The 22,684-nt window shown below is 54.7% G+C and overlaps 1 protein-coding gene across 1 annotated transcript in view; it reads right to left on the reverse strand.

Annotated features, from left to right (window-relative positions):
- Positions 1-22,684, reverse strand: part of ADCY1 (adenylate cyclase 1) — a 105,179-nt gene that overhangs the window by 30,185 nt on the left and 52,310 nt on the right. The window contains 4 exon segments of the mRNA XM_032484354.1: positions 8,595-8,750; positions 10,072-10,213; positions 14,382-14,540; positions 17,018-17,145. Of these exon segments, the coding sequence (XP_032340245.1) occupies positions 8,595-8,750; positions 10,072-10,213; positions 14,382-14,540; positions 17,018-17,145 (585 nt within the window).

Genomic DNA, 22,684 nt, shown 5'->3' on the forward strand with positions numbered 1-22,684 from the left:
CAGGGACAGATAGACACACAGATCAAGGGAACAGAACACAGAACCCAGAAACAGCCTCACACAAGTATCGGCAACTGATTTTTTGTTGTTGGTGGTGGTTTTCTGGTTTTTTGGGGGGGAGAAATTAAGCTTTATTTATTTCTTTATATTTAGAGGAGGTACTGGGGATTGAACCCAGGACCTCGTGCGTACTAAGCATGCGCTCCACCACGTGAGCTATCCCCTCCTCTGCAATGGGCAACTGATTTTTGACAAAGTGCAAAAGCAATTCAATGGAAGAAGCTTGGCTTTTCAACAAACAGTGCTGGGGCCTCTGCAGAGCCATTAGCAAAAACAAATAAATAAACCTTAACCCAAACCTCACACTTAATTTTAAAGAACTAACTCAGAATGGATCATAGGTGTAACTATCAAACACGAAAATAGAAAATCCAATTAGAAAGCAAAGGATACAAGAGGCATTTCACCAAAGAGAGGAACATACGGATAGAAAAATAAACACTTGAAGAGATGTGCAACATCGTTAGCCATCAGGGAAATATAAAATAAAATCACAAAGAGATATCCCCACACACTTATTACAATAGTAACGTTTGGAAAAAAAAAGAAGTGACGGGACCAAGTGCTGGCAAGGAAGCAGAGAAAACTGGATCACGCACACACAGCTGATGGGAAGGTGAAATGGGACGGTCACTCCGGAAAACAGTTTGGCTGTTCCCTATAAAAGAGAGAAGAAGTGGGGAGGCTACAGTTGTAGAGCACATGCTTAGGATGCACAAGGTCCTGGGTTCAATCCTCAGCACATCCAGTAAATCAATCAATCAGTCAATCAATAAACCATTACCACCCCTCAAAAAACAAAAGAAAAAAACACGACCCATTAATGGCACACCTGAGCATCAATCTGAGAAAATGAAAATTTATGTCTACATAAAAATCTGTACCTGCATGTTTATAGTAGTTGTATATGTAATATACAAGTTGAAAGCAACCTAAATGTCCTTCAGCAGGTGAGTGGCTGAACAAAGGTGAGCCATCCCAGCCACGCCGTGCCAGCCAGCCATGGAAAGGAAGGCGCTACCCACCCCAACGATAACCTGGAAGGACACAGGGGCATGGAGCTGAGTGACGAAATGGCCAAGTTCCCAAGGTCACACACTGTTTGATTCCATTTACACCAAATTCTCAAGTGACAGTTACAGGCAGGGAGAACCAGGGTTAAGGATGGCTGTGGGGAGGGAGGCGGTGTGACCCTGAGCAGGGAGAGACCTTGGTGGTGATGGAAATGTTCTGTATGTAATGCCACGTGTGGATGGTTACACGAATCCACCATGTGATGAGATGGCACAGGACTACACACTCGGTGCTCCAATGTCCGTTTCCTAGTCTGGGTGTCACACTAGTTTTAAGATGCAACAGAAACCCCGTGGGAAACTGCAGAGGGTACAGTCTGCTTGATTCCACAGCTCACACACATGCAATCAGCAGTCTATCAATTCTATCTCCAGAAAGCTGTAAAAATATTAAATAAGTAAATAAACAAAACCTAAGTCACTCCCAATCTCTGCTTGGAAATAAATCATCAGTCTTTTGCAGTACATCCCTCCAAATTTTTCCCTAAGCAGGTACCAGCCTGGGAATGTGTTGTTTTCCAATCAGAGACTCGCATTTCCATCTCCAGATGTGCTCTGGCCTCCCCTGGGCCTGAAACCAAGCACGGAAAAGACTGCAAGCGGGAGAGAAAGAAACTGTGAAGTCTGCCTTGAGTTAATGTGCGAGTGTCTTGTGCTCCTGTGAATTCTTTCTCCCTCTAGGACCTGACACATTTGTAAATATCAAGGAAAAAAAAAAGTTGATGTTGTGTCTGTGAGACTGGGAGCTGGCTCTCCTGTGGGGAGGGCCCAGGAGGCTGCCTTTAGGCAGGTATCACACACAGTCATCAGATTTCAGGGTTTTGTGCTAAGTTATTTTGTGTGGGCAGGGCTGACATCTGGGGGGCAGATGTCATCCTCGGCCCTCAGGGTGGCTGAACAGTGGGACGGGAACTCCATCAGTGGGACAGAATGTTAACCGTGGCCAACTCCTGGCATCTGGCATCGTAATTACAGATTTTCCCCTTTGTCATGCTTTCCTCTTCTTTCCCACAACAAATATATACTTCCTTTAAAAACAAATCCAAATCAAGTCAAGGGAAAATATTGCTAATTTTGAAGTGATACTTGGCTTTCTGAGCGGCTTTCTTGACCCGCCAAAGGGAAGGATACCGCAGCGATGCAGGAACCAGGGGCTGTGCAACCTGCATTGAGCTGCTTAACCTCTCTGTGCTCCAGTTTCCTAGTTAGCACTCATGAGGATCCAAAAATGTTCATACTCCAAGGAAAGACACCTGGCCCAGAGGGAGTCTTCCAGCTGGCCGTCATTGTCCTGAAGCAGACAAGCAGCTGAGATCAATAAAAATGTCCCCAAGTCTGCAAAGCACAGAGCTGTGTCTCGGGTCTCCTGCTCTGTCCAGCAGCTTTCCAGATACCAGTGCAGACTGTCCCCAGGTGGGCAGACCTCACCTGGGTCTCGACCACAGTGAGTGACCTTCTACTCAGAAGCTTAGTGGCCAATGGCGACTGTGAGCTGGTCTGACTTGTCTGCGGCTGATGGACCTTGGAGCCACCTCAAGTTAGCCTGTCACCTCAAGGTTTACAGTCTCCTCCTGCAGCAACTAAAAGCCACTGACAAAAGAGTGGCACATGCATCGCTGTGGTGGCAGAGAGGGGAGCCCTCTGCTGCCCCTCGCAGGGGGTGTACCTCGAGCATCCTGATTCAGTGGGGACAGAAAGCGAGTAAAAACCTACTAAACATCAAAGAAACCTTGCAGGATCCTGTAACTCTGTTCACCCTGTAAGAGTCAGAGGAGAAGACCCACCAGACTGACCATCTCAAGAGATGCCGAATAGCATTTTCTAAAATTCAACATCTCATTTTAAAAAGCGCACACGCTCACTCGCATGGGCTACTTTCTTGAGATAATTTGGCACCTATGACAACGTCTTAACCAAAAGCGTTGCGATTAATAGTAAACCTTTGTTTTAGCTAATTAAGGCCAGAATGGAAAAGAATGCCACTCATCAGCATCACTTAATAAAGGATGTAAAAGAGAAACAAAAATGATCAGCATTTAAACATGATACTACTGTGAGCTCTGGAGTTACCCAGCTAGACCAAGATGAGATAGGAGTAGCTGGTTCCTTCCAAATGTGAGCAATGGTTCCCCTTCTAAAAGAAAAAAATAAATGTGATACTACTGTAAATCAGAAAAAGTCGAAGGAAGTAAAAATTTACTAGAATCATTTCAATACGGGTGATCCAACCAACATGGACTGGAATTTTATCTTCATTAATTTCAGATACTGGAAAATATATTTTTAAAGAATTCCTAGACATGTTTAAAACAAAAAGCTGGGAGAAGGGGCAGGAAAGGCCCTCTGTGGCTCTGAAACAGGAGAGCAGGAGGGAAGACACAGCACGGAGCCAACAATACTTCAAATGTGCTGAGCCTGAGGTCGGGGTAGAGCTCAGTGGGAGAGTGCGTGCTTACCAGCAGGCACCAGGTCCCGGGTTTAAGGCCGAGCTGGGCGGTCAGGAGGCTCGGAAAACGTGGGGAGAACGATTTGGTATCAGCTATCAAAAATTAAAATACATACACCATTTAACCCAGCTATTTCACTACAAAGAAGTTGCCCAGGCTTTCCTTATAAAGTTCACTAAGATATATTAAAAAAAAAAAACAAAAAAAAAAACGATCTGTGTCTGCAGGCGGAGGCCACCCGGCCCGCGCCGCCAGGATGTCTGATGTCTGTTACTGAGTGAAAAAACAGGGTGTTGGGACAGTCAAATAGGTTAAATCCTATTTCCCATCACCTTCTGTCACACCACCAGATTCTTCTGGACGGAAACACAAAATGATAAACAGTTCAGGGGATTTAATTTTTGCATTGTGTCTACATGTCTTACTTTTTTTAAATAGATATGCTTAGGTATTTTAAACATAAAGAGAAGGACAGAAGCAGCATTTTAAAGAAAGGGAGAGAGAGCACTGGGGAGGCACGTTCCCCACCTGCTGCTACAGGTTAACGCAGTCTTACCGGCTACAGACTCACTTTCACAGGCACTTGATTCAGAGAATTCCATCACACAAAGTGATCAGAGATGTAAATGCACTTTCATGGGCAAAAATGCTGTGAATTATTTACTTTGATTAAAAAGAAAACCCAAAACAAAACCCAGAAATGACCTAAATACCAATGGAAGTTGATTAAGTAAATGGTCTCTCCTTAGGCTGAAAATCTACACAGTGATTAAAGAACCCTATTTTTGAGGAATATTCAGTAAGATAAGGAAATATTGGCAAGTGAAAATAAACAAGCAGCAAACTGTATCATCCCATCAATTTTACTGAAAAATGTATAAATACACACACACTCTTTAAGAAAGACCAAAATGTTAACGATAAATTGATTGCAGGCGGTTGGATTGTAAATGAATGCTTTTCATTGTCTTCTTTGTGCAGTTTTGTATCTTTCTATACTTTTTTCCACCATAAATTCGTTTTATGATCAGAAAGGAACATTGAAGGAAGAAACAGAACAAGTGTAAGCTCGTGGGGGTTGGGGTTTACGGCCGGTGCTTGTCCCTGCACATTAAGGGGAGTAGTCCAGGAAGAGCGAGCTGGCAGCCCTGAGACCAAACCCCAACAGCCCAGGCACTGCCAGGAGGTGCCCTGCACAGCATCGCCCCCTCGTGGCCAACCCACTCTGGGCGCCCACAGCCCTGATCCAGGAGAGGCCAGAGACCAGGCGGACCCAAGAGGGACTGTGGTCTGAAGCTAACCACATACATTTGCAGGTCGCTCCCCAGAAGTTAGGACACGATTTCTCCAAACACGGTGCGAAGACACAAAAGGCAGGGGAACCCACTGCCCTGATCCCACCGGCTTCCCCTGCTCCATTTCCAAGGCGACCTCGATCAGGCTGTCAGGCCTGGAGATGCAGATGAAGTAAATGGAAGACAGGAACAAGAATGATGAAACAGACTTCATCCTAAAGCAGAAGCAGGATCCGAGACCCGCCGGGGAGAGGCGGCAGGTGGATGGGGTTGCTCCCCATGCACACGATCACTCGACACGTCACTCACATCATCCCCCCACATGCCCAGGCTGGCCCTGCCCATGCACAGCCTCTCCAATCCATCCTTCTAGGACCACCAAGGACCTCCTGCCTCAGGCCACCTGCCTGTCACTGCCCCATCTTCACCCTGATGCCATCCCACGTTGCAGACGCTGCTACCAGCCCCATTCTGGACTCCTTCTCACTAATCACAAGGCTAGTGGCGATGAAGAGGCGCAGAGCCAGGCAGCAGAGGCCCAGGCTCCCAGCTGGGCCCCCAGCCCACGGCACCTTCCTGTGGAGGCTGCACTGTCTGCCCCGCCAGGAGAGGAAATGCCAGGCCCACACAGGCTGCCCATGGGGCGAGGGGTCGGAGATGGAGACCAAGGCGGAGAAGACAGTGTGTGGCTGAGTCTGGATGTACTAGCCGGCTGCTATCCAGGGTGCGGGGAGGGGGCGAGCAGGGACCCTCCCAGGGCAGGGAGCTCAAATAGGGAGCCTGAAAACCACATGATAGATGGGAGCTTGGCTTTGGACCCTAGAGTGAGGGCACAAGGTGACAGAAACAATCACTGGGGAGCAGACCTTGAGGTACACATGCACCCACTACCCTATAGCTCACTGCAAAGCTTCTTCCAAGCGGGGAAGGGGCTAGCTAGTCAGAGCTGGGGTCTGGGGGCCTGTGGGAGACTGTGGGACAGAGGGGCCAAGGAAGAAACCCAGGACCCCACCTCTCGTGCTCCCAGGGAAGGCCACAAAGCCAGGCATGTGAAAGGCACGCAGGACGCGGGAATCCAGGAAGCCAAACGTGACTCCTGACACTGGTATGAAGTGGGGGAGGGAAGGGGCCCTGCACGCAGGCAGGTCTGCGACCTGGGATGGGAGGGACGGAGCTGCAGGGTCCTGCAGGGTCCTGGGCCACAGGGTCAGGGGAGTGGGCTGGAGACACCGGCCAGAGAAGGTGGGCCAGTGAGCCCAGGTGTGCAATTCCTCCTGGACCTCAGGAGCCGTTTTAGGAGCGGGGGCGGGTGCTGCTGGAGCTCTGTCCAAGTGGGGGACACCAAGGAGGCTGCTCAGCCCCAGCAAAGGAGAGGCCCCTAACTGTGTGGGTTAATCAGGTCGAATCCAGGGGTCACAGGCTCCTGCCGCCAGTCAGCGTGCACTGTCCGGGAAAAGTCTGGACCCTTAGGTCTTGTCAATCCTCCTCTCTGAGGAGTAATGGGGGAGATCAGCCCTTGCCTCTGGCTCCAGGATGGCTCTGGATTGCCCTGGCTTCACCCGAAATTTGATTTTTTTTGTTCCTTGTGGATTCTTTTGGGTTACGTTTGATTTTTTAAAACATTGCACTAATTATTATTACTATTACTTATCCTGATCCTGCATTTTGGACGCGTTTCAATTGTGCGCCTCACTCCCCTCCCCCAGTTCCATCCCCGAGGGGTCAAGTTCAGTCAAGAGGGCTGGGGGCTGGGGGTGGGGGCACTGGAGGAAGAAGACAGCGATTAAATCCCTGTTTCTACTCTGGCAATATTGGCAACAAGGAAGCCTGAAAGTTGTCCTGTTACAAATTATAGGTAAATGTATTAACTCACACATACTTTGAAACTCAGCAGTCAAGAAAGTAAGGAAAATGTCCGGGGGCCAGAAGTGTCAAGACAGCAAGGATGCAGGCCAGGGAACGGGGCCACCACAGGAACTGCCCGGGCTGCTGCAGTCTGAGGAGACCAGAGTTTCCTGAGTCCTTTAATGTTTCCTGGGCTCTCACAGAAAAGCTGGGGCCTGAGCAAGATGGGCAGGGAGGTTGAAGCCCTCTGGCTGAACCCCAGGCCCTGAGAGGCTCCATCAGCAAATACTGACCAGGGGAGATGGTGCAGTGGGGAAGGCGAAAAAGCTGACCCGTCTCAGACCCAGCTCTGCCCCGGGGAACCTCAGCAGTGTGTCTGCACCTGCCTGCCATCTGGGGCCAGCTTCCCCACCTGAGACTTCCAGAGACTGTGACCGGAGGGAGGGAGGTAGGGCATAGCCATTAAAAGAAAGACACAGCAATTAGCACCAAGAAGGTGGAAGACTCATCTCCCACTAGACCTCAAGCTTCAATCTACGCTTATTAAAATACCATCACAGCTAATTGGCCCTCCCACAGGGGCCAGGACAGTTTCAAGGCCGACCATAAAAGGTCAGAGGGTGCGCAGTGGCCCGATTCCTGGGAATCCCCGCCCCTTCGTCAAAGTAGTTAGAATAATCCTGCCACCTGTTAGGATATGAAGTTACCAAGCCCATAAAAACTGACAACCCCGCACCTCGTGGTCACTCTCCTTTCTGAGCCAGATGGCCCGCACTCTGTCTCTGGTGTGTATCTCTCTCTCTGAATGAATTTACCTTCACTCAGCTGTGGCTCACTCTTGAATTCTTTCCTGAGCGAAGCCAAGGACCCACACTCACCAAGGCGCATCCTAGGGACTCAACTGAGACCTGGGACACGGCCATCCTCTTGCCCCACAATTTTCCTGTATCAAAACCACAAGCATTTAGTTTAAAGCCACCGGCATGGCTGACAGAGGAAAGGCCAATCTTCTTTACGGAGTTCACCATCATCAGAGCTCTTAAGGGATTTCCAAATAAAGTTTTCCCAAATATGAACTCAAAAGCAAAGTCACACAAAAAAAATCCCTCTAGGATAAGGCACCGCAAGTGAGACAGCAGGAGTTTGCTGCTTCCTGAAAAGCTTCAAAAAAGTGATGAAATTCCTTTTAAAGGCATAAAACCCACAAGGAGAGAAAACAAGAGTGCAGAAGGCGGCAATGCAACCTCAGGAAATAGGCAATCGGTCACTGCCGTGCAGACCCGTGAACACAAATGATGGGGAAAGAGAGAATGTTCAGGAGGCACAGGCGTCAGTGGAAGGGCAGAGGCTGGAGCACAGACTGTAACAGAAAAGAAACAGATCTGACTCCATATTAGATCTGCCTGAAATAGACAGGAAGCCTATTCTCTAGACTCTGATCATTTCAGATATTAACACTCTTGCACTTATATAAAGATAACAAGTTGCGGAATAGAAAATACCATTTGTTTTACTGGAGGTTTACGGGGACACCATGACCTGACCCACACGGACAGCTGCCAAGAGCAAAGAATTCCTGCACCAAGAAGTCTGCAACAACCAACCACACCCCTCCCCTTTTTAGCATAAAAGGAGCCTGAATTCTGACTTGAAAAAGATGGTTCTCCAGGACATCAGTCTGCCATCCTTTCGGTCTGTCAGCTTTCTGAATAAAGCCGCTATTCCTTGCCCCAACACCTCATCTCCCGATTTACTGGCCTGTCGTATGGCAAACAGAACGAGTTTGGACTTGGTAACACAATGCCAAGAGGATATGGGGAAAATGCGGTCCCAACTGGTGTCTGCCGAGGGCCTGCACACTGGGGCTGACCTACCTTGTCATCGTCCTCACAGGTCATGACATTGGAGAAAGGGATCTCCGCCTTGAACATCTTCCGGCAGTGCATGAGCTGTACCAGCAGGTAGCACACGGTCTTGAACTTCATCCTTTTGGCCGGTTTTATGTCCGAGAGAATCAGCCCTGGAAATATCTGTGCAGACGTGGGGCAAAGAGAAACGCTGTGAGTGGACACACTCGTCCTGCCTGTCGGGAAGGGAGCACGAATGTGACGAGCAGGGAGGTCACAGCCGCCTGCTCAAGGCCTGCTGCTCGCCAGACACAGCAGGGAGCAGAACCAGCAACCCAGTTCCAAACTCGCAGCTCTCAGATACCCCCAAGGCCTCTGAAAGCCAGATCAGTGCCCCGAATCCCGGGGTGGATTCGGACTCCTGTGTGGATTCAGGGACCTCGCCCAGCTGGGTCAGCACGAGGCTGATGAATGTCACCCATGAGCCCCCGGGGGCCTTCTCGCAGCTTCCCCTTCTGCCTTTTGCCTTTTTCTCTCTCCTCATCCCAAACTTCTCCAAAGGGGCTGCTCCTTGTACAGACCTCGTCACCCCGCTCACCCCCAAACTGCAGCCATGACTGATGCTGGTGCCTGATTCTGCATGATGCATGGGGTAGCATCCCTGCAGGGTGCCGAGGCTCCCTCTCTGGCTCGGAACCTCCTGCACCCCTGCAGTGGCCCCCAGGCCTCCCTCCTCAGCCCCCACTCCACTCCCTTGTCCCCAGGTTGACCCCCACTGGTCACCCAAACCTCTCCCCCTGCCCTCCTCCTGGCCATGCTCACACCTGCAGTCTGCCCGCACACTCACTCCCTTTTTCAGGACTCAGCTCACCGTGCCTGCCTGACCCCTCTGAGCCCCACGTCTCTCTCCTGGCCAGTGCCACTCCTGTCCACGGTCCCCATGTCACGTGAGCACCACTGCATCCCAGGGACCGAGGATGCAGCAGGCAGCAAAACTCAGTTTTCCCTTGTATCTGACCTACTTGTGTCCTGAAGGAGCACTGGGGCCACCTGAGCCCAGCGCCCCTCACCTGAGCCCTGGAAGTGGCTCAGTCACCCTCGATCGTGTCCAGGTCACTTTTCCTTGACAAAGTGACCTCTAGCGCCCCACACACGATGGTCACAAGCCTTCCTGTGTGCACAGATCCCTCAATCCATAGGGCACCCCATCCCTGACTTCCTGCAGAGGGTTCTCAAACCTGATTACAGGAGAGGCAGAGGGGAGGTGCGGGAGGATGCAGGATGGCCCAGCCCTTGAGGTCCCCAGGGCCTTGACCTCAAGTTAAGTCCCCCTGCCCTCCCCTACTGCCCTCCCCACGTGCTAAGGCCAGGCCCAGGGACAAGGTTAGTGGGGACACCCTCCAGTGCGCACAGAGCTCAAGGCCTGAGAAGCAGTGATCTGAGGAGAAAACAGGAGCTGTTAGTCTTTGAGAAGGCGCAGCACAGGAAGGGTTCTGGAACCTACCTTTCGCCTATGTGAGGGCACGATGAAAAAGGTCTCGATATTATGAGTTTTCAGAAAACTGTTCCTCTCGTGTCCATGGCCCGGCTCCACCTCATAGTCACCATTCAGGCACGCCAGGGTGGTCTTTGTGATGTGAACCTTCCTACAGAAAAGGAGGCAGAGATTTGGAAGGAACATTCAGGCAGAGGGGAGTAGGGGCCAGAGGGAGACAAGAAGCAAGTGTCAGGATTCAGTAGAGACGATGCGGAAGGAGAGGGCGGCCAGGTGAGGGGAGAAGCGAGGCCCCTCCCCAGTCGGCAGTCTGTCCCCGAAACCTGCAGGGTGGGAGGACCCGGCCCAACATCAGGCCCACGCTGCCCCCACACAACGGGGGGCAGGTGGGAACAGTACCCTGTGGGCGGCATTCACACTCCCCTAAGTGAGTTTTCTCGTGACAGAAGGAGAAATCCTCACCGTTAGTGCAACCTGAGCAGAAACCGATCCCACACAGCCTGAGCTCCCGCCCCTTAGCACGGCCTGAGCGCTAAGTCCTTGCATCTCTGCACAATCTCCTGAAATCCTTGCCAGCCTCGGGGATGGGGGAATGGGGAGGGGCAGACATGCAGAGCGCTGAGGCAGGAGTGAGTGTCCCCCCCATGGCTGGCTCTGAGAGCACTTGGGACTCTGTCTCCCCATCAGCCTGGCCCTGAACTGCAAAAGGAACCCAGGCACCAACAGTCTCTAGAAATGAGTGTGTGTCTGCTCATGCATTCACTGGTCCTTCCTCCCTTCTTCCCTTGCTTTCACAACAGAGATGGACGGCACTCCTGCTGCTGAGCTGAGGGGCCCACAGGGAGACAGGAATGTCAGCCATGGCACTCAGCACAGAGCATCCCAGGCCTGGGAAAGAGGAGGAGTCTCGGGCGAGGAGGCCCTGAATGCACATGGTGGGAACGGACGGCACCCAGGGTCCCAGTCTGGACCCGCGGAGAAACTGGGGGCCTGGCTGGTCCTGAGCAGCAAGGCCACTAAGGGGGACAGAGCACCCTCACTAGTGAGCGCTGCCCACACTCACCAGGGGCGATCGCTCACCAGCATGTGTGGTGGGAGTGGAGACAGTCAGCCACGGGAGCACTCCATCCCCGGGGATGGAGGGTGGCGATGCCCAGTGTCTGCCACCTCCCAGGCCCCTGGCACCAGAGGCCCGCTTACTTATGAGACTGTCCTGTCCACGATGGCAGGGGTGGGGAGACATGAGGCCTGGGGCGGGGGGGCCCACCACATGCTGGAGCTGGTTCTGGCCTGAGGGCCCCTGGGGGTGGGGAGGAGCATTTGCTCAGGATCCAATTTCACCTGCTTCTAGGCAGCCTGGAACACGCACCCAGCACACCGGTTTGGGGCAGACCGGGAGCTGCATGTGCTTGGGGCAGCAGAGCGGGGTGTGTTGTCTCCTGCTGCCAAGAAGCTGGAAGCTGTCACCATGCAAGGAGCAGACCCCTCCCTGGCCTTGGCCTCTCCAAGACAACTACCCAGGGCCTACGGCCTTGGGAAGGAGCCCATGAACCAAGTCTCAGGAGTCCCGGCATGAGAGGGTGGGTAAAGACACAGTGTTGATTCACTCCTCCCATGGATGGAAGGAAGTATGGAGAATGGATGGCTGGGTGGATAAAGCAAGCAAAAGAAAAAAATCCCATACGAGTAATGCAAGAAACAGCAATCCTAAAGCAAGAAGGAGTGAGGAAGTGGTGAGAAGCCTGGGGGTGGACATCATCTCCAGGGGCCTGGGGGTCTCAGGTTACTAGAAAACCCCTATCACTGCCCCCAACCCAAGGGCGGGGCAGGACCCTGAGGGATGCACAAGCCAGGTGTGCCAGGCCCCTAAAGGCACTGGGAAGGGCAGGCTTGGTAGCCCCTGGTCCCCACTCATCAGGCAGCTTCCCAGCAGCCCCTCCCCGGCCAGCTTCCCTCCACTCCTCCCACCTCCCTGCCTGGGAGACCTGCAGTGCGCTGCCTCCCTGGAAGCACCCATGCTTTCACCCTCCCGGTGCCCTGAACCCTCTGTTGAGGCCACCGCTGACCTCATGCACCTGACCTGGTGTCCAGTCCTCATTTTGCTGCAAAAGAGCAGTGCTGAACACAGCTGACGGCCCTTCCTCCTCTGGGGGGACACTCCTTCCGGCTGCCCACGCTCCCTCTAACCGCCCCCACCTCTCCCTGCTCCCCTTCTCAGGAACCTGGGGCTCAGGCTTGGCCCTTCATCATCTTCTCTCTTTCTCATGATTGGCATGGAATTTCCAGGGCGTCAGTGCCCCGAGTGCCTGTGACCCCTCCACACTCAGCCTCCAGCCCAGACCCCTGCCCAGCCCCTGACCGACCTCTCACCTCAGTGCTGGGGAGACCTGGCCTGACAGGTGATAAAGGACCTCCCAGGCTCAGGGCCCCAAGCCCAGCTCTGTGTTGATTAACACCCCCCCCCCCCGCCCTGTGTCATGCTCCCCCCTTCTGCATTCCCTGTAGTGTTCCCTGTGGCCCCCCAAGAACATGAACTCCACCAGGGCCGGGGTCTGTCTCTGCTGCCAAAGCCCACCTCCTGGAACAGCACCTGCACACAGCATGTGCTCAGTAACACTGTGCTCCTGGCTGGCAGCATTTCTTTGGTGGTGGGTAGGGGACCATCTTTTAGAAATGGGTGGGGTGGAGGAGAGGAGGGAAGAAGCAGAGAACAGGGCAGGGAGGAGGCAGCCCCTCCTGCAGGTCTGGTAGGTGGAATAAGGGAAGGGAAGCTGCAGGTCAGTCTGAACTTGAAAGAGGCACTGGACAGGTGAAGGGCCTGGGGCGGGGCTGCCTAGCTGTGGGAAATCTGTGCTTGTCCTAAACCGTGGAGCTGCAGGGCAGACGGAACACACAGGACCTCAGCAGGGAGGCAGAGGAGAGAGGTGGGCAGCTCGTCACCACCTAGCCAGCTAAGGGTCAGGAATTTGTGCAGCACAGTGGGGCGGCAGGAGTGCTGTCAGTGGGGGGCCGCTCTGGCTGCCAGAGCGGGAGGGGCAGGGACAGTGAGAGGGTGCTTACAGCAACCCCCCGAGGCCTTGTGCTTTAGGGTGGAGGACAGGGGAGTGGGGGGCTGGCAGGAAGTGGGGTGGCAGGGAGGGGTCAGTGGCTGCAAGTGTCCCCCACAAGGGGACGCTCAGAGGCTGCCCAGGATACAGACAAAAATGGTGTGGTTTTTGAGCCCATTTAGAAATGCTGTGGCCACTCCCATGGCTGGCTCAGCCGTGGTATTCAAGATGATTTTGAGCCCCCACCTCCATTTTCCTGCTGTTGGATTCTAACTCCCATGCTTGCTACTACTGTGGTTCCAGTAAACCTTCCTTTCATGCGATTAGCAGCCGCTGTCCAGAGCGAGCACCGCTGGATCCTGGCTGTCCCCAGCCAAGCTCAGGGCCTCGGCACAGGGAAAGGGCTGCGTGTTTCAACCACCTCCCCTGAGGTCAGGCCGGGAGGGAGGGGGAAGGATGTGCCCAGAGGACACCAGGCCTGCAGGGTGAGAACAGGCCGCCTCAGGGTGGGGAGAGGGCAGGCAGCGAAGGTCAGAGGGGCCAGAGCAGAGGGCGCAGAGCTTTGCCCTGACGTTCACAGGACGTGTGCAGAAGCAGACGTGGACATGCGGGTGTCTAACGCTCAACTCCAGCACCTGGGAGCCACTGCTGGTCTCTGCAGTAGATGTGAGCACGTCCTGTGATCTCCTCTAACGGGAGGAAATCAGGATGGCGGGACCTCGAGCGCGAGCCTCAGAGCCCCCTTTCCTGCAGTCACATCAATGTCCTGCCGCCCCCCGCTAGGGGAGGAAGGGGAGCTTCTGTAGTTTTTTGTTTTGTTTTGTTTTGTTTTTTCATACAGTATACTATGCCTTGGCTTTGTGAAAGGTTTGAAGAAAATGAGCCCAGAGAAGGCAAATGTAGTTACAACGCATCAGAAGTACACAGACCATTGAGAACTCATCCCCGTTCTAGGGGGAAACCTGTAACTTCCCCAGAGGGGCTCTGAAGCCACAGCGCGTTCCCCTCTGAGTCTGAGAAAGAAGAGAAGTGCGACGAGGCCGTCAGCACTCCGGACAGCTCCAAGCCGGGCACGCAGCCCCCGCCTCCAGCCTCCTCCTCCAGGGCCCACTCGCCTGCTTTCTGTGGGGTTCACGGGGTCAGGTGCCTGAATCAGCCCAGAGAAAGTCTCTTCCATGTTGGTGGGGGGCCAAGATGGCCCGGCTTCCCGGATCCCCACACAGAAGGTCGGGTTAGAATCCCCCACACCTGCCCTCAGGGTCCCAGACTCACCCAGGCAGGCCGGCAGCTTCCATGACATTGGCCAGGGTCACATCGTTGGACCACACATCGTACTGCCACTTGCGCAGGCCCAGGACCCCGCAGAGGACCCTGCCGGTGTGCAGCCCCACACGCATGTTCAGGTCCACCTCAGTGGCCTCAGCCACGGACCTGCAGTAAACAGACACAGGACGTGGGGCTGGGTCCCCGCTGTCTGCTCCCGGGACGCCACAAGGACAGGAAAGCCAGGCCTTGTGCTGCCCCTGCTGTGAGGCCGGGCATGGTGCCCAGAGGAGGAGCATGGGGGTCTCCTGACCTCATCAGCCCAACCCCTGAACTATGAACTGCTCCGGGCTGGCTCCCTGCAGCTCCCTGGCCACTGGCCATCTCACAGTGCATCACACCCCCCTCTTTCCCCTCCCCACCCAGGGCAGCCCTGAAGGGAAATGAGCCCAGGGTTCCAATCCCAGGACCCCGAGCCGTCTCTGTGCACCACTGCCCTGGGCGGGGCGCTCACGCCTGCTTACTAGCAAGAGGCCCGCATGAGAGCCACAGGGAGCATCTAACAGTCCCAGGAGCCCTGGGAACAGGCAAGCTCTGACCCTGGGCCCCTGACTGAGAGGGTGGGCTGCAGACCCAGCCTGCAGGGTGGCCCAAGGCTCTGCAAACCTGCCTTGAACAACAGATGGACTCCGTGGGCTGCAAACTGTGCCTCAGTCACTTGTGGGAGAAACAAGATAATGTGCAGACGCCAAGATCAGACTGCAGGGCTCGGCGCGCACCCCACCTCCCCAGCCACTCACGACCCTGGGCTCCAGCCCCAGCTGGGGACACAGCGGCTCCAAGTCCTGCGGCGAGGCCCCGGGCGCGACCACCCTCGGAGGTGGGGGCAGCATCCCAGGAGCACTTGCGCAAGGTAACGGGAGGTGACTTTAAAGGCTCCTTGTAAAGAGATTCACCGCAGTGGTGGAGGAGGGCTGTGCTCAGAAATCCTCTCAGGGGCCTATGAGGGCGCCCCACACGGTTTCTCCAACCCCATGATGCCCACAGTGAAGTGAAATGCAGGAGGCACACGACGTGCCTTTGGTGGCACAGTCAGAGCTCAGGGCACGCACCACGGCCACAGTGATGCCCTCTGATGCTGTTTTCCTGTATTTTCCACTTTTCCCCCAAAAGGCAGACGTTATTTTACTTTTAAAAAGTCTGAAACAGGAAGCAGTATCTGGCCTGGTTGGTGCGCTCCAAGGGACAGAAGTGCAAGGAGGCCTTGAGGGAGGGGCGGGGGTCAGCCTCGGCGCCCCGGCCCCTCCCCAGCCTGGGGGTGCGAAGGCGGCCCTGAACGGCAGGTGTGTCAGTGGGACTCCCCAGACAGTGGTGACGTGCTGTAGCAAGAAGGGCAAGGAGGCCTAGTCGAGGGTAGGGGACACTGAGGCCCTGTGATTAGGACGTTGTCCGTGCGAAGGAAGGCAGGCCAGGAGACCAGGGTCACACAGGGCCACACTGCCACCACCCTCCAGCAGCCCGACACAGACTACTCACCCTCAGTCCCTCCCAGCAGTAGGTGCTCACAGTCCAACCACATCTACACCCACAACAGAGCAGATGCCCCGAGCCTGTGAGCTCACGGCCAAATCTCACTCCTGCTCCAAGACTCAGGGCTGATTCACATGTGTCCACCTTGTTCAAATATGACACAGGCCCAGCCCGGATGCTGTCTCTTGGAAGCTCTCCCAGGTCCTTCACCAATGCTGACACGCAGCGCCTGTCTCCTGACAAGCCGGGTACCAGACTGAGCACACTGGCGAGGTGCCCCCCCGCCCCTGAACACCCTGCTTCTGCACACAGTGTGCAGGCGTGCGGACAGCTGCGGGCCCCTCACAAGGAGGCACAGCGAGCCTGCCGTGTGTCCCCAGCTCTGCAGTCCTTCTGTTTGGACAGTGTCTCTGTGCGTCCTTTCACCACGTCTTTCTCACACAATTCCTGTAATGTGACTTCTATGCTCCCAAATGGGCAACTGCACCAGCCCCCAGGAGCCCCGTCTCACTGAACTGCACCCACCTCGCCACGCTGCTGAGGGGCTGGGATGTGGCTCTGTGCTCCACCCACCAGCTCAGCCTCCCGCCTCCAAGTCCTCCTTCACTAAAGACAAGGCTTCCTAACTCCTCATCCCAGTCAAGGCTAGTTAAGAAACAGGCAGGCCAGGCCCCCAGTGTTCCAGGAATAATCACCCGCTCCAGCCAACCCTCTCTCCACAGAGCGCACCTGACCCCTGGTCACCTGCCCGCATGAAGATAAGCACACGTGATTCCTTTTCACCTGGAACTTGGCTGGCTTGGAGCCAGCCCTTTCCCCATCCACTCCTTGACCATCTTATCAGGCTAAGCTATAAAAGTCATTTCTTTTCCCTGACTAATGCACACAATGCCTGGGATCACCGTGGACCAAGAAATGCAGTCCCAACAAAATGCAAAGGAGGGGATGGCAGGGGCACAGCTTCAGAGATCAGGTGGGACTCCTCCACCCTGTAGCTCGCCACGTGGCCCTGCATGGCATAGGTGACCCACCTTGGACAGACAAGCCAGGACAACGCAGGCCTGCAAGGGGCCCCCCGGGACGGCAGGCAGGTCCAGGTCCCACGGGACACTCACGTGATGGTGTCGATCATGTCCAGGCCCATCTCCACGCAGCAGTGGGCGTGGTCGGTCTTGGGCTGGGTGAGGCCGGACACGCAGTAGTAGCAGTCTCCCAGGATCTTGATGCGGCGGCAATGGTTTTCCTTTGGGCAAGAGGACACATGGCATGTTAGTGACGTGCCTGGGGGCACCCGAGCACCTGCACCTTTGCCACCTCTAATGTACCATCAAGTTCAAGGCACGACCTACATCGGGGCCCGGGCCACTCTCCCGCACTCAGGGCAGCCTCGGGAGGGCGGGTGGCCCCTATGGCTGTGATCAGGGTTGCCGTGGGGTGCACCAGGCCGCCCCACACCTGCACTCAGCCTCTTCCCACGTGGGGATCCTGCCCTTCATTTCACCGGGCCAACTCCAACCCCAGGGAACCAGCTCCTGTCCCCAAGGAGGGGACCCTCTCCCAAGACGGGTAGCACAGCACCCCTCTTGACAACCAACTTGATGGCCACCTGATCGCCCTTCTGGAACATGTCCAACTCCTCCCCACCCCAGGAAGGGCAGCCCACATCTGAGTGCCCCTGTGGCTCTGAACCACCAGTCAAGGTCCATGAGATATGTGAGCCGCTCTCCCCCAAAATCACCAGCCAGGGCCTGGGCCCTGACCTCACCACCAACAGGGAGCACCTGGGGAAGGCATCCCGCACCACAGAAGGGCCCCCTCTCACATTTACACAACAGAAGAAAACCAGGACCCACCTCCCCATCTGCTGGAGACAGAAGAGAAGCGTCAGACGCTCACTACCACCTGCCCTGTGCTCACCCATCGGTGCTAGCTACGACTGTGACAGTGACTGTCAGTTTTATTTCAAGGACAGCATTAAAACGGCAGGTCTAGAATGTTTCGTTTGCAGCACCCCTTCACACTCACGGAAAGTTTTCATCTAACTGGGTTATAGCCACGGATATTTACACATAAGAAGCTACAACTGAGAAAATTTTAATGTATTAATGCATTTAAAGCAACAATAGCAAATCCATTACTTTTAACACAGGTAACATATTTTATGAAAAATTATGTCATTTCCCAAAGCCACAAAAACAGTCAGTGAAAAGGAGGCACTGCTCTCTCTTGTGCAAGTCTCCAGCATCTGTCCTCACAGGGGACAGCTGACTCTCTGGTTTCTTGTTCACTCCATTACTTCCTGAGCTTGCGGACTGTGGAGACCAGCCTCACGCAGCCTGACCTTGGACGTGATGGACCTCACAGCCCTGAGACAGTCCCCCGAAGCCCAGAGCTGTGCCGACCCCACGCTGAGAACACATCCTGTCACTCCTATTTAATTCTGCTCTTCAGTTTTTTACAAAGGAGCCAAGCAGACTCCTGCGGGATTCCCTGACTGCTAGCAATTCACACAGGGCTCTGGGATGCGCACCCTCAGCTCACTCCCTGCACTCCTGCAGGACACTCTCCACAAGGGCAGAGGGCGGGGGAGGAACCAGGGCCAGTGACCCCACTGCTCTCCTGAGAGATGGCCCAGGCCACACCCTGGCATCAGAGGAAGGCGCAGCCTCCACACAGACGGCTTGGTGCCCAGCTTCTCGCAGCCCTGGGCCGCCCTTAATGCAGGGACACTCAGTCAAAGGGCAGGCACTTCCACCTGTCACCAGGAGGGCTCTCAGAAAGCCTAGTGACTGGATCTGCTCCATCCAGAGCCCTGAAGGCTCCCTCTGCAGACAGAGAGCTGGCCTCAGCAAGGTCCAGGGTCTGGCCTCTCAGCTTCCAAGTACAAGGGGCAGCCACTTAACCATGAGGACGCCAGCCTCCTGGTCTGCAGAAGGGGTTTCCCCACACTGCATCGGCAGGCCGTACTGGGGTTGACTCGTCCGGTGACAGATGGAGTCTGGGAGCCCAGAGCCAGATGGCCAGGTGCAGAGGACCACCCTGTGGAGCCAAGGGTTGGGCCCCCGGGAGGCAGCCAGCCAGCCTTCTCCAGGCCACAGTCCCCAGGCCTCCAGGACAGCGGGCAGCACTTGGCCCTCTCCCGGGGCGTCTAGATTGTCTGTCCCCACCTGTCGCCATCATCACTGCCAGTACACACCATGCAGGCCAGGGGATGGGGGGCAGGCAGCATCTCCCCAACCCTCTGCCCATCTTCACACTCAGGCTGCCTTCACTGGACCGAGAGCCCAGGGATAAGACGAGGGGCCAGAGCAGGGGGCTGACCCCTCCCCTGGCACAGAGACCCTCGGCAGAGAGCTCACCCCCGAGACTCTTCAGGCTCCCCTCTGCACAACCCCAGCTTGGCTCTGCAGTGTTCTTGGCCGTCTCCAGGCCCCACAACCCTGAGGCCTGCTGTTAATCTCTGTGTGTCCCCAGCAAGCCTGTCCCTGGGGCTGGGAGGTGCGCAGTATGAGGCCACTGAGCGGGCAGGGGGTGTGAGTGAGTGAACGGGCCATAAAGCCGACGGGCAGGTGGTAAGTGGCAGCACTGCCATCAGATCTGAAGGTATGTAAGAGGCCGTGGGTGGAGCAGCCCCAAACGGCCTCACCCGGGAGCCCGGCTGTCATATTTGATGCAGAGACTTGGGGCGGCCACCACCGAAAAGGGAAGTCACAGTGGGGGTGGGTGGGTGGAATGTCCAATGATGGGCTCCTCGGGGGAGGAGGCCTTGGAAGAACAAGGTGTAAACTGCCAGGAAGGCAGCGGGTGCTCTCAGTGAGACACAAGAGTGGCCCTTACTACCCGATGTGGCCGCTTTCCAAGGCAGGACCAGGGCATCCAGCCGGTGACGGCCAGGCCTCGGGCGTTCGGCAGGCTGACAGGTAGACAAGGTCCACTGCGCTCTGGGGACGCCTTCCTAAAGGACAGCCACCCTTGGCTGGACCCGTCAACACACACAGGACTGGGCACATAATTACAGCCCATCAGTGACATCCTGAGATGCGGTCCCTCAGGAGCCCAGCTCCATCTCGGGGCAGCTGACACAGCCCAGGACAGACTGGGGAGGTGAAATGCTAACCTGTCGCCTTGTTTTATAATCTCAACTGTCTTGGCTTTTGTTAACAAGATTGAGAAACCAAAAAAGACGTTTCCCATTACTTTTAGTGTTTCAAGTTATAAAATCTTCCCTGCAAATACTGACAGCCAGCGCTTGCAGTTCCCCATCAGGGAGCATCTGTGACACCTGAACAGCTGTTTCCCAGCCAAAGCGAAGAAAGAAAATGGAGGAGGAGGACTGGGGGGCTCGCTTGGAAGGGACAGGAGTGACAGGATAGGACAACAGAGCCCCCTCAGAGACCTGGACGGGCTATGGGAGGAAGGTCTCATGCTCTGCTTCCCAGGTGTGGTCTGCAGGCTCACAGGTGAACTCTGGCCCACCTGGCCCTGCCCGAGAGGACCTGAGACCCTCACACTAAAGGGCTCTGTGACCCTGCTCACCTGGCCCCAGGCCTGGGAAGAAGGAGAAGATTTAGGGGGATCAGGAAGACCTACTGCGACTCCAGAACCCAAAGATGCCCAAACCCCTCCGAGGCCAGCTCTGAAAAAGTGGGGTCCAGAGAAACCAGAGCCAACAGGTGGACCCCCAATGCTATGCCTGGATTCTGGGAAGACAGGTCAGCTCCTGGGGGCTGGTGGCACCCCCAGGGAAGAGGGAGGGGCAGAGAGAGCTTGAAAAGATCCAGTTTATGCCCCAGGTAACTGCATCCAGAAGCCAATTGGCCAAGTGACATTAACTTTGCAAGGCGCTGGGCTACCAGTGGGAAAACAAGAAGAGATTTTAGAAAATGTTGTTTCTAGCTGGCCTTCTCACGCATTCAGGCAGTGTGTGTTTACTCTGCTGCGTCCACACAAAGCTGAAAAGAAAGGCACCAAAATATAAACCCCGCCCATCCCTGGAAGGTAGGAGACATAACCACTCAGCTTCAACGTGCTTACATCCCTCGTGCACAGTTCCTCTGACCCCGACGTGGGCCACCCCTGCGGTAAGCACGAGGGATACAAGTGCATGTGGAGATGGGGGGCCTGCGCCCCCGGGGCTTCCTGCCCACACGGAGGGACCGCACAGGAGCAACGGAGCTGGAGCCCACAGACACCTGCCCTGCAGCAGGGACCGGACAAGTCAGCTCAGTACCGGAAGTCTCTGCAGCCTCGGTCATGCCCAAGAGACGTCACCCGGCCCCACTGAGGCCCGCTCTCCAGTGATAAACACTCACACGTCCGCATCTGCTCCTGGTGTCTAAAAGGAACCGTGCAGGGGCAACTGCAAACCCAGGGTAGATGCCCACCTGCAGGAGGCAGGGGGAGGTGGGGGGCAGCTCTCTCTCCACGTGTCTTGTCTGCGCTGCGGGACAGAGCAGTGCGAATATTTTATGTACTTCTGAAGAAAAATTAAATTTAAAAGAGACGCCTAAAAATCGAAACCAAAATGCAGAAACCTAACTGTGACTGTGTTGGTAGCATGACCACACAACAGAGAATTATTCCAAGGTACATGAAATTATGTATTTGACTGTATATCTAATGAATTGAAATCCAAGGACAAGACAACCGAAGAAAGTACTAAAGACATCTTAAATTGCATTCAACGGTCTTACTGTGGATAATAATACTGGAAATATTATTTTGAACCAACTGTTTATAAAAGGATAAAACAAATAGGTTATATTACTGTCATCAGGGTTTCCAACAAAAGAAAAGAGACACAAATATAAAAATCAAAGGAGTGAAGTTAAGTGAATTGGAAGCATCAGAATGTTTTTCTTTTTCTAGCAAATATCTTCCATTTCTGTCTCCCATGAAGTCCCCAAACCAAAGACAACCCAGATTACAGGCTGGAAAAACCATTTCCCGCTGAAAGAAGCTGGAGCTTCCAGAAAACGCCGCATCTGGGCATGAGGCAGGAACGTGCTCGGAAAGGACGGGCCGTGTCACGAGCAAGCAGGAGGCGACCTCACAGCTCACCCTTCTGGAGGGTTCTAGAGCACCGACTGGTTTTCCTGAATCTTAATAAATAAATGGAAAGAATCAGCATTTACCGTTTTTAAAGACAACCCAACAGCTGATGAGTAAAGGTTCTTCACTTTTAAAGAATCACAAGTTAAGAAATGCAGAAGAAACGACAGAGTTAGGACACCACCACTGTGTAAACACAAGTGACTACCGACAGGTTGAGCCCTGGGGGCAGCCGCTGTGACCCCTCGGATCCATGTCCTGGGGAGCAAGTAACCACCCAGGAACCTGTGATCCAGGGGACCAGGCGGGAGGAGGCCAGAGGAGGGGCGGGCGCCCAGGGGGAGAAGCCCCGCAGGCCCAGGAAGGGCCATTAACACCAGGGAGCGAGCTCAGGACCTAAGCCAGGCAGGGGCGTCTGCTGGGTCCGGGCTTGGACGAGGTGGGAGGTGCACACGGCCACCCAGCCTTGCGGGGAGCGCCACACAGGGCAGGAGTGCCAATGAAGAGTAGAAAGAAAAAACCAAAAACAAGAAACACTTAGCAAGCATATCAACTGAATGAGATATGTCTATTCATCCAGTTTTGTACCTTCTGTATCCTATGATAGTGTGACATGTTGGGGGCCTTGCTGGCTGTGAAGGACCCCCCCTCCTCTCCCATTCCCAGGGCTGGCTTATTCCTGGGGACATGAAATAGCTCGTTCCTATTCCACCGACGGATCAGAGCCCACG

This window comes from Camelus ferus, chromosome 7 (genome assembly GCF_009834535.1).
Source record: "Camelus ferus isolate YT-003-E chromosome 7, BCGSAC_Cfer_1.0, whole genome shotgun sequence".
Taxonomy (NCBI): domain Eukaryota; kingdom Metazoa; phylum Chordata; class Mammalia; order Artiodactyla; family Camelidae; genus Camelus; species Camelus ferus.